The sequence below is a fragment of the Monopterus albus genome, unplaced genomic scaffold (assembly GCF_001952655.1).
Source record: "Monopterus albus unplaced genomic scaffold, M_albus_1.0 scaffold149.1, whole genome shotgun sequence".
Classification (NCBI taxonomy): Eukaryota; Metazoa; Chordata; class Actinopteri; order Synbranchiformes; family Synbranchidae; genus Monopterus; species Monopterus albus.
The window spans coordinates 813,898-831,525 of NW_018128029.1; the positions used below are offsets into that span (position 1 = coordinate 813,898).

At 41.0% G+C, this 17,628-nt stretch overlaps 1 protein-coding gene across 6 annotated transcripts in view; it reads left to right on the forward strand.

Annotated features, from left to right (window-relative positions):
* Window positions 1-234: 234 nt before the first annotated feature.
* ndrg4 (NDRG family member 4) overlaps window positions 235-17,628 on the forward strand; it is a 119,240-nt gene continuing 101,846 nt past the window's right edge. For 3 of the 6 annotated variants that reach the window (XM_020614671.1, XM_020614672.1, XM_020614676.1), the window contains exons 1-2: window positions 235-385; window positions 5,153-5,226. In XM_020614671.1, the coding sequence (XP_020470327.1) occupies window positions 5,153-5,226 (74 nt within the window). In that variant the 5' untranslated portion in view covers window positions 235-385. The remainder of the gene's footprint in view (window positions 386-5,152; window positions 5,227-17,628) is intronic. The other 3 variants (XM_020614670.1, XM_020614673.1, XM_020614675.1) reach the window with 2 other exon arrangements.

The following is a 17,628-nucleotide window of genomic DNA, read 5'->3' on the forward strand; positions in this document are numbered from 1 at the left end:
GACTCAACCCCAATCCTGTTTGCTTTACGCTTATTTCCATTGTTCTGTCCTACTCTTTACAGTTCTTTCTTTCTTGTCGTCCCTTTGTCCCCCCACCCCACTTCTCAGTGCAGTGATCTTTGGAGTGCTGCATCACTGGTGAAGCCATGTGCTCTCTGTTTATCATCAGGAAGGGGAGGGAGATGGAGACAAAGAGAGCAAGGAAGACTGCGTCTCTGTCTCTGTTTCTCTCTCTCTCTTATTTTGCGTAGTGCACCCACAGACGCACACACTCAGTGACACATTCATCCAGCCCCTAGTAGTCCGACGGACACATTCTCAGACACAGAGACCAACAACAGCTAAGCCAGATTGTACCGACCGGAGAAACTGACCTACACCACAGGTACGGTGAAGCTTTATCTGCCTGGAACATGAAACAGTACTCCTGAACCAAAACCCTTTGAGAAGCTGACATGAGCATAATATTTTAACCTCCTATTTTTTTTTTTTTAATCTGTCCTGGAATGCAAGAGTTAACCTGTAGCTGTTTAAGCTGTAGCTGTCTGGTGTTACACTGGAGGAGCAGAATGCTAAAATAAGGACATTATGTTTTGGCATAGTGTGGTGTGAATAGTGCTACTGAGGCTTTGTACTCTATATTTTACATCCAAGCTGAGTGAATGATGACTCGACTGTAGGTTGAAGTCATAAAAGCTGATTGAATTTGGTGCAGGCTTGTGTTAGTGTTGCGATGAATTCTCCCTGCATTTGCGGCATGCTGCTGCCAACACCTTAAAGATTGAGGCTGTAATGCATGAGGGCCTGTATGCCTGTATTTTAGCTGGATAGGCACATCTCTATGTTCTGATTTATTGTGTTTGTAATTGTATTAAGATTAATTACAATAATGAACCTCATAATACTAACTAGACTATCATAGGAATAATGAACATGTAACAAAAATATATTTTTTATCGAATCCCACTGAAAACCTTTGTTACAGCAACACTGTCGGTGTCCTATTTCTGTTCAGTCCTCTTACATAATATCACTGTGGGATCCAGAACTCCACTCCCCTTATTGTTTCATTGGTGGGAGTGTGTTTTTTATTCAGTTCTGAAGCCATAAATCTTGTTGTTTTTGCTACTCCTGCAGCACATGAAACAGTCACTGAATCCGAGTCTGTCTTCTCTTCGGGAGTGGGTCTGTTTCTCAGCTCGGGGTTTATAAGTAGATTTACAAAGAGCAATACACTCCTGCTTTTGTTCCTGCATGAGCTACACAGAGTCAGTATGAGTGTGCAATGAAGTAAAATTAAAGTTGAACTGAATAGAAAAATCATTACATACTGTATGTCCATGGTGTTTGTTTGTATTCTGTGCTGAGGATACAGGACTACATGCTACAGCAAGGGGTTTTTTTGCAGTCTGGTCATATGCCATAACTGGACCCATGAAAGAGAGACAAGTGACGCTAGCCTCAGTCCCCCTCCTTTCTGTGATGCAGGATGAGTCAGCAGGTGCTCAAATAACAAGAATGAAAAGTAAGGTCTTGTGGAAATCGGGACTAACATTGGCAGGGTAGGATAAATCGTTAGCTAGCTTTCGCTTTCTGAGTGGAATAATGTAATATGTATTAAGGCACTAATTAGCATGTTTTGTTCAGAAGTATGAAAATATGTTGTCAGTGTGTGTAGAAGATGTACAATTGTGACAAATCCTACACACATTTCAAGCTGGTTCAACTTAGAAGCATATGTTCCCTTTGCTGCCTTGAAAGCACAAGTTAACTCAATATATACTGTAAAATAGTTTTGAAAATGTAAAACTAACTCATTTAAGTCAACTGATCTTGAGAATACTTCCATTAACTAAAGTTTTTAGGTTGACTCAACTGTTTACTCATTCAGTACAGACAGTTTTTTTCTGTTTACATTTCTCAGTTTATATGGGTAAGTCATTTCTTCAGCTGGGATGAGGAATTTGCAGTTGTAGCTACTGAAACCATTTTGTGGCGTTGTTAGTTTGTACATGGGTAGGGACCAAATTCAATATAATTTATTATAATTAGTTTTGTTCTTTCTTAATTTAATATGTATTACAGACACAGCAAGTTTCCACCATGAATGGGTTCACCAAAAAACAGTCTGTGGAGAGTTTTAACTCTCAAACAATGCATGCTGGGATGTCTGCTCATCAATTTGGGAAATGGTCAGAAAATTACAACTAGACCTTCTAAGATGGCTTAATGTAAAATGAACAAAATTGACATATTTACATTATGTTAATGAGAAAAGCTTAGTTGATTCCACTAAATCCTGCATCATGTTGTATAGTTTAGAAACCACTTCTCAGCTAAAATATGCACAGTTGGATCATTATAGCCTAAATTTTGTCACACAAAAAGTGAATTTGAATTTCAGCTTGACCTTAAGGGTAAAGAGGCAGTACGTGAGATTTCAACTACCCTTTTAGAAGTGTCTGTGCATATTCTCAGTCATCCAGGTCATAGTAAGATGAAAAAACTTAGAAAAAATCAACTGGACTAGGTTTCTAGGTTGAAGATGTTTCACCTCTCATCCAGGAGGCTTCATCAGTTCTGCCTGACTGGTGTTGAGCCGGAGACATTTATCCCTCTCGGTGACACAGAACAACTAGGAAAGAGACTCTCCACTAAGGTTACCAGAGAAATCTTTCAGGAGATCTCAAGATTCTTGGAAAAGGCACAACTTACCCAACACAACAAGAGCAAGGCACGCCAATGAACAGCCAGCCTCAGATGTCCTTGGAGGAGAAAGGAGGAGCACAACTTACAACCATTGCACAACGACAAATGGGTCAAAAATCTCTCAGAGAACTCACGGACACAGAAAAAGAGGTATTAGCCAAGGGATTGAATTTTGCGGTCACACCCAAACAAATCCCTGTGGTAGACTTCATCATAGCCACAGAGTCAGCCATTAGGAACAACAAGCTGGCTGAGACAGAGGTGGAAGAACTGCAGATGAAGGTCACAGCTGCTTTGGCCAGTGCCAAACTCCCACCTCTGAACCTTTCCCCTGAGGAAAGGAGGGCTTTAGCTGCACTAGAGAAGGATGAAACCATCACAATCCTTCCAGCAGACAAAGGCAGTATGGTAGTCCTAAACTCAGCTGACTATTAGACCAGAGTTTCTGACCTCCTCAGTGACACCACCACCTATGAAGCACTGAAGAGGGACCCCACCAGTGGCTACATGAAGAAGGTTATAGACTGTTTACAGAAGCTGAAAAAGGAGGGAGTTATTGACTGGCGACTATACTACAGACTATACCCCAGGGAGGCCATCCCTTGCCTTTATGACCTACCCAAAATACACAAGGAAGGAGCCCCACTCAGACCCATTGTAAGCAGCATCAACTCTGTGACTTACAACATAGCCAAGCACGTGGCCACCATTCTGGGTCATTTGGTGGGAAACACAGAAAACCACATAATTAACTCCCAGGACTTTGCAAGGAAAGTCCAACAACTGCAGCTGGACCAGGACAAGACCATGGTCTCATATGATGTTACATCCTTGTTCACTTGCATCCCCACCACACAGGTTGTCAATGCGGTGAAGAAGAGACTCCTGAAGGATGACACGCTAAACAGCAGGACTAACCTCACCCCAGACCATGTATGCACTCTGCTGGAACTTTGTTTAAACACTACCTACTTTCAATTTAGGGGGCACTTCTATAGGCAGCAACACGGCTGTGCTATGGGCTCCCCTGTGTCTCCTATAGTTGCTAACCTGTACATGGAAGAAATTGAGGAGAGGATGCCAGAGATGACTGTCTGGCCTTTTTGGATTGTGCAGTGCACTTGGGAGGGGACAGAAGCCTGAAAGTAGAAGTATATCGGAAACCTACACACACGGACCAATACCTGCTTTTTGACTCACACCATCCACTTCAACACAAACTGGGAGTCATCAGAACTCTAAATCACAGGGCAGAGGACGTGACCACAACTGCATAAGGGGCCAAGAAGGAGAACTTACACATCCAGAACTCCCTTAGGGCTTGTGGATACACCAAGTGGGCCTTCACCAAAGCAAGGAAGAGGCCCAACAGGGAGAAACCAGAAACAAGAGGGGATAACACTGTCATCCCTTATGTGGCTGGTTTATCAGAGAAGTTAAAAAGGATATTTCGCAACCACAATATCCCAGTCAACTTTAAACCAGGGAACACCCTGCAGCAGAGACTGGTCCATAAATAAATATGTCTGGCTCAACACCAGTCAGGCAGACCCGATGAAGCCTCTTGGATGAGAGGTGAAACATCTTTGACCTAGAAATCTAGTCCACTTGATTTTTTGTAATTTTTTCAGCCTACCCTTTTAGAAGAAAATGACCCAAACACATTTTCTATGATTCATACATAACCACATGCTGATCAATACTGGTGACTCATTGATTTTGGAGATGCTGAGCTTCCTAGCTTGCAAAGCTTGCTTCATGCTGCTCATTCTTTGTGTTTGGGAATAACTATTCTTGCTGCTTTGAGTTCCTAAACCCCACTCTCAGGCCAACCTTCCTTCACCCTGCAGTCTCCCACCCTCCCTGGCATTTTCAACAGCTAAACAATAGAGGTTGGCACTGCAAGTGAGCCACTGGAAAAGCAGTGTCGTTACCATGTTTTGCATATTTTTACTCTTTGCTAGATGTTTCTGTTGGATCTCTCCTTTAAATAGCTAGCTTCCTCATTTCTACTCAGGAACAAGACTACAGTGTTTATGTAAATTACAGTCTGTTGTTGCACTTCTTTCTGATCACTGTAAGAGGCTGATAAACATCAGTTAATGCAGCTTTTTAAGATGTTAGGACTGCAAGGGCAATCTTCTCTTTTTTGTTGACTATTAGCTCTGGCATCTAGAATAGAGCAATTTCTAGATGATGAACAGAGCAAATGTTTACTATAAAATGTTAACCGTCACATTTTCCTCCCTTGCTTTTATGGCCACTTCCACAGGATCTTATGATCTGTCTCCTGCCTATTAATACCTTCTGCTTGCTCTGTGTAGTTTTATTGCATGAAGCCTTTTCTTATAATCCTGTGAATATTTTTCTTGCCTTTGCACCTCTAATGCACCAACACCAGTACAGTAGATTTTGTCTCTTGTATTTTTATACCTGCTGCTAGATGGGACCTGGATTGTTTTGGAACTTCCCACCCAAGGCTGGCTGCACGGTTCCACAGAGCCTCCTGCAGACCATGTACGTAGGACCGTGAAGCCACTGTACCTACCTACATAACGTACCATACTGTGCCACACAGGTCTCACCTGTGGATTTATTTATGGCATTTTCTAATCATCCGTTCCATTTTGTCAATAAGTCAGTCCCGTGTTTCACATGTTCATTCTGTAGTAGTGGGCTAATGCCCACAAATCCAATGCAAATACATCATGTAGTTATTAAACACACCTAGGGCAGGAGTAGTCCATCTTCCATTTGATAAATACAGTATCTATTTAGAAATCAGTTTCAAACCACAACAGATACTTGGACAGATTCTCGGATACAGACTGGGAGTGAAGCCAGTCCCTGAAACTGATCATTCCCTCAGTGATGCGTTAGCAACCTGTTCCAGGTGACAATATATTAACTATTCCAGTGTTTGCTCATTCTTCAGAGTTTCCATTCCTTCAGTGTTTCTATATACATCACAGGCATGACAAACAGTGATACCGTCACATCAACTTTTCCAAACCATTTATAACTGTTTCAAATTAAGAGCTTTTAAAAATTACCCAATTAATGCATTATAACATGTCCACATTCTATTTCTTTCCCCTCTAAAATAAAAACCACTAGCTAATTCTCTTTGTGGCAGTGTCTGTCATTACAAGTCAATACAGAAAAATGCACAGGCACAACGGCATAGCATATTGTCAACCTTCAAATTTGATATGATTTTGGATTTAATGGATCTCTGGGGTCTAGATTTATGAACTTAAAACATTCATAAAGATCTATAGTCACATTAAACTGCATGCTAGAGTTGGTAAAGCAGAACTAACTTTACATTAATACTGGAATTGTTCTTTTATACCCTTGGCAGTCTCTCAATAATCTTGAGAACTAAGCACTACAGTTGAAAATTATCCAGTGGCAGGTTGCATGTTGATACTAGCTTGAGGTCAGATGTTCCTTTTAGCATGTCTTGAAAAAGGGGCTGCACTTCATCTTTTTTGTAATTTGTCACATACATGAAAGAAACAGTCAAGAACAGGAGTATGGTACAAATAGGATGTTGATCCATACGAGCCTTTTTGTGAAATTTCAGTCCCATATTAACTTGTAGCTGCTTGGATGGATGTGTAGGCCAGGCTACAATCCCATGTCCAGTCACACCAGTACACCAAACAAAATCTTTTAACTCTGAAGTATGTTTTCTGATGCATTTCTAAATAGGAAAAAGAACTGATACAGCTTGATTAGGTTATTTCAAGTAAATGTCTCCCACTTTGGTTAAGATTACATTATTCAGAAAAAAATGGAACATAACAGCATGTCTTGGCATCACAAATACACAGACACTTTTTTTTCAACATATATGTTACCCATCAGCTTTAAAATGCCTGGGTGCTGGCTGTCCTGTGTTCCATGTCTCTGCATGCATACAGCTGCATCTTTATAGTAGAAATTCAACATGTATGCATGTAGTCCAATTCATTTTAAACTTTGCCACTGAAATGAGTAGTAGATCTGTGATGATAGTAATTACCTTGGTAAATGTTCGTGAACAAGAATGTAGAAATGTGTAGTGCATTCGTTGTGCTTATTTTGATTGTTATCACTCCAGAAAAGATAACTTTATGGTCAGTGTGTGTTCAGACCCAGAGCGGCTACCGTGATGTGTTAGAAAGTGTGGGGAATCCATTCATTAAGTGAATGCTGCTGCTGACATTGATCCACTGTGGTCACTAATGGAGGATGTCTAGTAAAATGGAGGAAAGCACACAAGAGGCTCTATTTTCCTGCAACAGGGCACAGCAGTAAACTCCAGGCACAAGGTGCATATTGACATGTTCAACAATGTTTTGCAATTTTGGCGACCACAGGCACAGCACACTTTTGTGTTCAGCTAGGCGTGACTGGGTGTATTGTGGAAAAGAGGTAGAAGACATTAGTCAAGTCAAGTCAAGTCAAGATTTTTATTTGCCATTTATGCATAAACAGACAGTCTAGGCATATAGAAATTCTTGTGCAGCTCTCCTTTGGAGTCAGGTAAAGAGTCAAAAGCCCGAAAGAACACTTAGTCTTAAAATAAAAAGTTACATAAAGGCAACAAAGTATTAAACCCTCAATACACAATTATTATAGGGAGGAATACATGGTGAGCAGCTGGAGTCTGGCTTTAGTTCTGTCCAGTCAAACCAGCTCCTCTCATCCCCTTTAAAGAGCAGGACAGAAACCTGATTGGCTGATGTCACTGATGTCAGGACAAGGAAATAGTTCTGCACATAAATATACTGTAAATAATATATAGTGTAATTTGCTCACAGTTGCATCCAGTGTGCGAAATCCACAGGGGTCTCTCGTGTTTTTATATGTTTCACTGAATTTTAAAATTATATTGTAAACACTGCATTTATCATGAAACTGAAATCACAGCCAATGGATGTCGCCCTCTTTATCTCTACCTACAGCTGCCTTTATTAGGAACAAACCATCATAAAATGCAAAAACAGACAAAAAGGTGACCCCCGCAGTAGTAACGAAGGTACGTGTGTGTCAAACTTGTTCATTTGAAGAAAATGTAACTTAACATTGACAGCAGCTGCAGTCGGACTGACTTGACCTGCTGTGTAACAGGATTAATCATGGCGTCCGCAGGGAATTTGTTATTTAGCTGAGCTGCTTTCTTGTGTTTTTACTGTATGTGCACGTATGTGTAATTAATGTCCGTCTGAAATGTGATTCCCAAACACCGAGTGCAGATCACCTCTGGCTGCATTCTTTATTGACAGATGATGCGTTCTGATGCACACAACACTGTTTGACCATATTCATATCTATAGCCACATACTGAGGACTAGTTTATTTATCTTGTTAAAAAATAATCTTTATAAATTATCACACATTTCATAAGTGAGATCATTTCACAGTAAATTATTCACAGAGAATTCCTGCACATCAGCTGTGGATTTAAGGGTTTATTTCAAGTTGGTGTGGCCATTAAAATATATTTGGGTACCTGAGCTCATGCTTCCCTGCTTTGGCACTTATCAGTTGTCACTTATCATTATCACTATTTCTGGAAAAATGAGAACCAAAATTGTGCTGTGCTGCTTAATGCGCATACTCAATGCCTCAGCTGCACCTCTCCCACCTCATGGCAGGAAAATACTAAGACACCAATGTGCAAAAAAAAAAAAAAAGACATGCGCAGGGAAATTGCATAAAAACTGTGTTCGAAGCTCATAAGAATTGAGCTGGAAGGAAAACTGAGCCCATGGTGTCACAGTCTTACATAGTGTGTGGAAGCATAATTTTGCATTTGGCCCCCAGAAGAAGTTGTTCTTCATTAGAGAATGAAAACCTTGGCCTCAGCTAAATAGTAGAACAAGACATGAAATGTTGCTTAATATAAAGATGATTTCCCTTTAACAGATTGTATATACAGTACATATATATATATATATGTATATATGCTATGCTGTTACACAGTTACAAATAACAAGTAGGGCAATCATTTTCAGTGGACACTTTAATAAAACTGTGTGCCACTGAAGGATGCAACTGTGGTTTGCTCAAGAAGCCATTCATTCCCTCAGTGTGCTCCACTGAGCTTAGCTTCTCGGCAACTGGTTCTCCATTCAGATCAGGAAGAAGTCCGGCAGACACCGCCCTCTCCTCTCAGTGTAGTGCTGGTAGCCACAAACTGTCTGCCCGTCTGCTCTGCTGGCATCCACCCTGCAGCCCTGTGGGTGGACTATAGAAACACAATTGCTAGAATGAACTATTGATTGCATTTATTAGTTCAGCTGCTGGACAGTCCAACTGTGCCATTCAACTTGAGCCAAATAAATACAAGTCCCAATGTGTGAATGCAGTGTGGGTAATAGCAGAAGCTGTTTCTGTTCCAAGGTGTTGGATGGAGTTGAGCTCACAGTTCTGTGCACAGCGTCTTCTCCCCAAAACTGAGGAAATTAGTACTTAATAGACTGGGACTTGTGTACAGAGACAAGAAAGAGAAGAGGATCCATCCCAGACCGTTGGAACAAAGAGGCTCAGCCTACATGATAATAATCAGCTCCAGGCCATTGCTCTTCCTTTATCACCAGTAACCTCTAAGCTAGATGTGTCCATCTATGTTTGTCAGACACATCACACATTTCCATTGCCCTGGTCTAATTGCAATGTGCCTTATATGACTCTAGGTGATGCTTGACACTGTGCAGGATGACTTTAAGATCGTGTGCTGCTGCTGGGACATGGAAAGTATGAAGCTGCTGACAATCAATTCTTGCCCTGATTGTTCTCTCCATAAAAAGTGAAGACGAACGGATTTATATGCACTACTTCCCGTAAGCGTATGTCCACTGCCTTTCTGCTGAGCAGCTGTTACTCCTAAACATTTTCATTTCATTTAAATTAGAGTTGACTAGGGCAACCTTATAATGATATATCTTTATATGACTGTGACACATTTAAATATGTTTTTTTAGTTCCCATTCTAGTACATAGTTATATTATCACATCTTTTATGCTTTTATTATGCACCTGTTAGCAATGACTGCTGCTGAGGCAGTCATACTCATTGATTAGAAGGGCTGTCCGCATAAATTCGCATTCACAGCTAAATGTATCAGTGATCGAGCTTGTGATTAAACCTCAGGCTGATGTTAGGTCAAACTATACTACTGCCTTGAGCGCATACTTTTGCATATAGCCTATGCAGTGAGTCAAACAGTTGCAAGCACTCTCAACTGCTTCTAAGTTCAAAAGTCGCTGCAACAAAGACAAAAATACAAAATTCAGATCTAAATATTTCAATGAGTAAATGTAAATAAAGGCATAATATACATTGCTTATACATTGCAAGAATGTATAAGATTAAACATCCTGCTCAAAAAATAACTATCCTAAGAAATATATGAAATAAGTGTTTTCAGATGGACAAGCTATAGAAATCCAAATGGGTCACACTTTGTCTCCTTTTCCCCACCATTTGATGTTTTAAACCTTTTTTAATGTAGTTTTACATCTCCAGCTGGCGTTTATTAATGCTGTTGTGTGTGCACTGTTCATTACACACCTGCACACTGCCAGCAGACAGCATACAATATTTGGTGTTTGTGCCACAAGGCTCATAGAGCATCATTCACAAACACTGAGTATCCTTTGCAATAGTGTTTATAAATGTTGAATGCCAACATATAACTATATTAAAATTGGTATATAAAACATTGAAAAGGGAACAGGAGATGAATCGTGACTCATTTGGCTTTTGATGGAAGACAATGCAGATGGATGTGGATACATATCTGCTCCTTGCTCTACCAAGGTTTCTGACAAATTGGCTAGCTGGTAGCATGTGGCTGCTAGGCATTTCACTAGACATGAGTAGGTGTAGTTTTTCAACCAAACCATTGCTAGGGCAAGGGCAGTTGCTTCAGCTTTTACTTTGCCTTGATACAGGATTGTGCTGCTTGTCAACATTAGTACAAGTTGTCTTATCAAACTCACTGCCTACAAGTTTCATTGAGCGCAGCCCCAGTTGTAAACACATCCCTGTGTGTGTGAAGCAAGGCGATGATTAAGACAAACTAGTGCAGTCAGCCTTTTTCTGATTAAAAGCAGGTGAAAATAACCTGAGTATCACTATCCTCCTATCCTTGGTCTCATAAAGGTGGAATTAATGAAGCAAGAAAATATATGCAAATCAGGAGGTGAGTGGGCTTTGCTTTAATCACTGCTCACACCTCAGGCAATGCCAGCCAGCTCTTCATCCACCCCACACACTCCTTCATAGCTGTGAACATATTTTATTAAGATATGCATTAGAGCAAGATTTAATTGAGTTATGTATAAATGTATTATGTATGCAAGGTTGTAACTATAGGTCCTTACACTGTAGTACCCAGCCACTGAACTCAGAATCAAACTTTTTAACAACTACAGTGGTGTGTGTGGAAGAGAGGGATGGTGGATGGTGTGGTGTTTTCTGTCATATCACAATCATGTCGTTTGCCCATTTGTAATGGAATTGTATTTATGTTTTTAAGGTTCTTTTTTTCCTGAGCACTTGAAGAACATCTTGTCTGTGTTGGCTTAATAGCTAAGTCCATCTGCTGATGAAAAGATGATCAAAAGCTCTTGGACAGCTACTAAATTGTTAGCGGCTTCTTTTCATAACTGCTGTTTCCAAGCCCAAGAAGGAACTTTGAACTTTAGTATTAGTGAACAATAGTCTATAATCTTTGGGCTCTCTAACATGAAAGAGAAGCTGAATACATTATTAGCAGGAAGAATACACTATGAGCAGGTAAATGGTAAATGAGAAATGCGTGACAGCAGTGCACAGTGAGGTCAGACTGCCGTTACCTGCTGTCAGTAATGCCTGCAGGGTTTGCCTGTTTGTTATTTGTCTTTGCTCATGAGCTGCTTTCATGTGCTATTTTATTTTGCGCACCTATGTGTAATTATTGCTCCTGGATTTGATGTCTGATTTTTGATTCTCAAAAACCAAGTGAAGATCACCTCCTCAGATCAGAAGCCTCTCCCCTCACCCCACGTTGAAAGGAAACCCATGATATAATTCACAGCCTGGCTGCATCATACTGTATAGTGACAGATGGTGCACCGCAACACACGCCAACCATTTTTGATCATATTCATATCTATAGCCACATACTGAGGACTGTTTGAGGTCTTCGCCTCCCTACCTCTTTGCGATATGTTTTTTGCACTATGAAGACATGCACATGGCAAATTTGAACTCACTGTGCTTGACATTGGTGTTGCTGGGAGTAATGCCAAATCTAACAAGCCTATAGTGGCAGTGAAATAAATCTGTTAATTCATTTTCATTTTTTTTCAAATGGAAAAGGCTACCTGTCAACTACATGCTGAGGTCAGACACACCCAGCTACAAAACAATCAGAATCAGAAGAATCAGAATCAGAATCAGCTTTATTGGTCAGGTGTGACGGACACATGAGGAATTTGACTCAGGTACATCGGCTCTCAATGTGCAAAACAGTAAACCAGCATAAGGCTGTGTAATATAACGAGATAGCAGTATTAACATCAACAAACAGTGCAAACAATGCAGAATAAGCAGTATAAACAGACTGTAAATAATGCAGACAACAAAGGACCTCTATGATTCTGTATAATCTGTACAATGTATACATACACAGGAATTGCACTGAGGGTTATTGTCTAATCATACTGTCATGGGTTAAGTGTCCATCAGAGTGACAGCCAGGGGGAAGAAACTGTGCCTGGTTGTCTTGGTGCACAGTGACCTGTAACGCCGCCCAGAGGGGAGGAGTTCAAACAGATTGTATCCAGGGTGTGAGGGGTCTGCAGTGATCCTCTCTGCCTTCCTTTTGACCCGTGTGGTGTACAGGTCCTCCATGAAGGGCAGGCTCACACCAATGACCTTTTCTGCAGTCCTAACTGTCCACTGAAGTCTGTACTTGTCCTGTTTGGTAGCTGAGCCAAACCAGACAGTGATGGAGGAGCAGAGAACAGACTCGATGATTCCTCTGTAGAACTGTATCAGCAGCTCCTGGGGCAGGTCGAACATCCTGAGCTGGTACAAGGAAGTACATCCTGTGCCTTCTTGGTGATGGTCCTGATGTTGGACGTCCACTTCAGGTCCTGGGAGATAGTGGAGCCCAGGAACTTGTGGAACTTTACTGCTGATACAGTGCTCCCAAGTATGGTGAGGGGGTAAGGTGGGGGGGCTCCTTCCTGAAGTCCACTGTCATCTCCGCTGTTCTAAGCGTGTTCAGCTCCAGGTTGTTGCAGCTACACCACAGGACCAGCTGTTCAACCTCCTGTCTGTAGGCTGACTCAATCAATGTCAAGCGTAGAGAATGTGGAGTTGTTATCACGCTGTGTTGAATTTTGGGTCAACGCACCATTTTGCCACCAACACACTAATTATTAACTATAGACAAATATATATATATATATATATATAGATGCTTCGCCTACGTCCAGACGTCCACTCTAGTGTTTGGTTTGAGCACAGACAGGACAGAAAATGGTTTATTTGCAGTGTTTGTGTTATCTACTGACAACCCAAGTAATTCATACATACAAAAAAAACATACCTCCACACAGGAGGCGTCTTGAAGCTGTCATTACCAACAAAGGCTTTTGTATGAACTATTAAATCATTTTTAGTAAGCGTGTTCAAAGCTTTTTCCCTGTGTCATCCCATTTTATTAAGCATAACTTAATTTCTGAACTTATTTGTTTTGATTTCTTTATTATAGATTACTTGGGTTGTTACCGACATCTGGTGAAAATTTCATGTCAACAGCACCTTTAAAAATATATTTACTGAGAAAAATTGTGACATGTTCAATACTTAATTTACCCGCTGTAACTAGTGTTAGCTCCCGAACTGAGAACTGAGCGGAGCTGAGATCAAAATCATTTTTCAGTCTGTCGCTCTCGTCAACAGGATCTCTAGGTACCCTACAATTTATCACATTCAGCTAAGGTTTATCCCTTCCTCCCAAAATGGCACCCTGTCCCAAATTTCAACACAGCGTGACATACCATGGCATTCTGTATAGGGAGGCACAGCCCACATCGATGATAGCAAAACGTAGTGATGTCATGCAAGTTCTTTGTTTCCTTCACAATATTTCAATGTCAAACAAAAGTTGACCAGATCAAATGTATCCAGTTTAACAAAAACATGAACCTCGGTTCAGATCGTAGTTCAGACTTTCAAATTGTACTGTGTTGCCTGATATGCGTGACCTCAGACTTGCCTCTTCTCCCACTGCAGCATAAGCGCATTCATTCATGGCAGTGAAGGCTAATTCTCAGTTCTTTTGACCAGTAATTCAGGGAGATGAAGCGGACCACTTGGATATATAAAAAATAACCGTGCTGGTTTATTCAAATAATCACAGGTAAAATTAACATTACACGTCCAGGTATCCTCCACCTCCAATACTGCGCGCAGGCAGATGAAGAATGAAAGACCCTGAACCACAACAGGCCTATACATTTATCACTTCGGTTGGGCTATCCCCATACTACACAGCAACGTCAAACCGTGGCATCACCTGATATGCCAGCTTTACAGCTGACCATAACAATAGTCAAAACATGGAGAGAATCAATGTGTGTGAGTGTTGATTAAGTGGTGTATATCTAAGAACATTCTGACATGACATCTAGTGACATGTCATGACATTAAACATAAGAAAATATTATGATTACAATTACGGTTAAACATATCATAATAATAACAATAATCATCCTGCCTGCTGACAATCAAACTTTTTCTATCTAGTTATCCTTGACCATATGCACCCTGCTAAAAACCCATGAGAATGACTAAGCATTTAACAGCCTACCTAGACATCCTGTCTCCGCTAAACATTTCTAATACAACAAGTATCTAACCAATTTCTGTCTGACTAAAAAAATACCTAACAGCAGGAAAATACCAACCACCAATGTTTGCAATAAATAAAGAAAAAGGCAAACAAACAAACAAACATAAATAAGGAGGAAATGTTCAAAAAGACTGCATCTGAAGCTACCCTGGCTTTGAGTAGAGTGGGTACTTTATTGATCCCACAGTGGGGAAATTTCTGTGTTACAGCAGCAATAGAGAACAACCAACATAACACCATAAGAACAGACATAAGAACAGAGCTTCATAAAAACACGGAAAAGAACAAAACGAGGACACTAGCTGCCACTCCGCGCGGCACATACACACTTATGTACGTAGTAACAAAGAACACTTAGTCTTAAAATAACAAGTTACATAGAGGCAACAAAGCATTAGAACCAATACACACAAGGATTCATCCGAACGTTACTTTTTACACAGCACAAATAAGCAAATCAAAGGCACCTAAAAACAGGGCAAAGCAGCACTGGAGAGAATCAGGAACAGCAGTAGAAACTGAACAACAGCCATTAGCCTACAGTAGGTCCAGAGTTTTAGTGCTCTTTGTGTGGAAGGGTGGCAGAGAGGGGGGGGAGGTTTAATGTCCTCGAGATGGGGATTTGGGCCTGCCGGTATTGTGTCTGCCACCGAGACACCGTGTTTTGCGTGCACCTGCACGTAGCAGGATAGCCGGCCTGGGGATTTGTGAAGAACCGTCACTAGAGCCCACAGATCCAGGACTCTCGGTGAAGCACGGAGGGCTGCTCTTTCCGTACCCCCGCTGCAGCTCCGCCAGTGCGGCTAGCTCATCCATTCATCTTGGAGGAGAGCGGACAGAAGGCGAACATGGCCCATATCTTCGTTTCCTCCCCCAGCGCCTCACTCCAGCCCCGCAGTCCCACATCTCCCATCGCACCACCTCGCATCCCCGCGGAAAATCCCCGGCAGCTCACCACAAGGAGCTCGGAAGGACTGCTGGCGTTGATGGCCAACTGTTTGCAAACAGGGTCCTCCCCAGACAGACTCAAAAACTCGTAAAAAGTATAAAAACATAATGCAAACGCAATAAAACTTGTATTCCTAGGAGCCCAACTCACAAAAAATTTACGGGAAAGCGACATAGCACAAAAAGCAACACAGAAAACCTAGAAAACTTGAAAAAAAACAAACAAACAAATGGAGCGAGAGCTGCTGGGGGCAGCTTATCTACTGTATCTTTGCACTGGAACAGAAATTGAGTATTTAGTGTCTCATTCCTGTGCAGAACTTTTTTGGTGCCCCTTTTTTTAATAAAATTTTTCTTTAATTTATAGTTTTCCAAGTTAGCTTTTCATATTTAGTTAGAGAGAAGCTGCATCTGACAACCTTTTTCTAAATGTAGGATTTTAAATTAGTTTCAAATTGAATTATGGGTAACATTAAAGCTCCTAAATTTGTCCTTTATTAACCTGCCAATACACAGAAATGAAAGAGTGACTGGAGGTTACAGAGGCCCGGTGTCACATGCTCTGCATACATCTTTACAGCTAGAAGGTAATATTAGATAGTCCCCCTGCATTGTGGCTGCTGTAGAAAGACCAGCTCTCAGTAGAAAGTCAGACACCTCAAGGGGTGCTACCCTCACACGCCCTGACTTTGCTGGGGCAAAAATAGCTCTGAGAATAGAAACGAAGTCCCCTGTGTGTCTCACTGTGTTCCCTTCTTTGATATTTTGTGTTGATTTACCTGAATTATGACTTACCTGAATTATACCAATACAGTAACTAGGGGCGTGACAATACACTGAGCTCATGAGATGAAATGAAACATGATATCGGGTTCACAAGACAAGATTATATTTTATTACTATGTTAAAGAACTCGTCAATGATAAAATATATGACTGGAAAAATAGTCTTTTATTTGACTGAAAGTCAAAATACTAAACACTGTCAGGGCCGCTCAGCGGCCGCTGCCCCTCCTTTGCCTTTTTCTCTCCTCTGTTCTCTCGACCTGCGGGATTCGCACCTCAGCTGTGTTGCATTCATAATTAGTGATTTGTTTGTCGGTGCACACAGCTGGGGTGCCTGATTGTTTTCCTCCTTATTTAAACCTCTGGTAGACGCTCTGTCGTGGCTGGAACATTAACCAAGTACATTAGCAATTGTGAAGTCTCATACTTCTTCTCGAGTCCAGATAGCGGAAAGAATATTCAGTCACAACACCAAATATCAAAGTGCACTATTACCTTTATTATTTTTGCAGATATATCTGGAGATCATACAGCAAGCAGCAGGGCAGATGATCTGAAGTCACATCACCAAAACTGTGTGTTATATACTATTCTTCCCTCCTTCTAGCACATTCCTGCAGCATGCAGCTGGAAATTATCAGTACTCTCCCAAAGATATTCTTGTAGGATGCAGCTGGTAATTATCAATACTTTTCCAAAGATATTCCCCCAAGCACAACTCCCTAATTCCAAAGTAGTACATTCTGTAATTAAATGAACACACATATTGCTAATAATTGAGTGAACACACACACCTACTTCTACTAAAATGTAAAGGTTATATTCCTTATTTAGTACATTTATATAAAACAGTGCTCATGCTTTAATCTGAGTGAAAGTTGTATTCCTTATAAGTGCATAGAAAATGATGCTGGTGATTCAGTTGCGGTGTCTATTCCTTATATGTGCATAACAAACGGTGCTGGTGCTTGAGTTGCAATGTCTCACACAACTTAATATCCAACACTATGTACTGCGCAACCTGCATTGGGGTAGAATGCTGACAGACACTGTGCGTTTTGGCTTGACTCTACCATACTACCTGCGCGCTACACTAAATATTATACATAACCAAGTACCGCTGATAGAATGCTACGCTGACAGACACTGTGCGTTTTGGCTTGACTCTATCACACTACATACGCGCTACGCTAGTCACACTATACTACATATTTTTGATTTGTCTCCGGGTCATTGCTACATGTTATGGACAATACTTACCCTGTGTAAATTCCTGACGT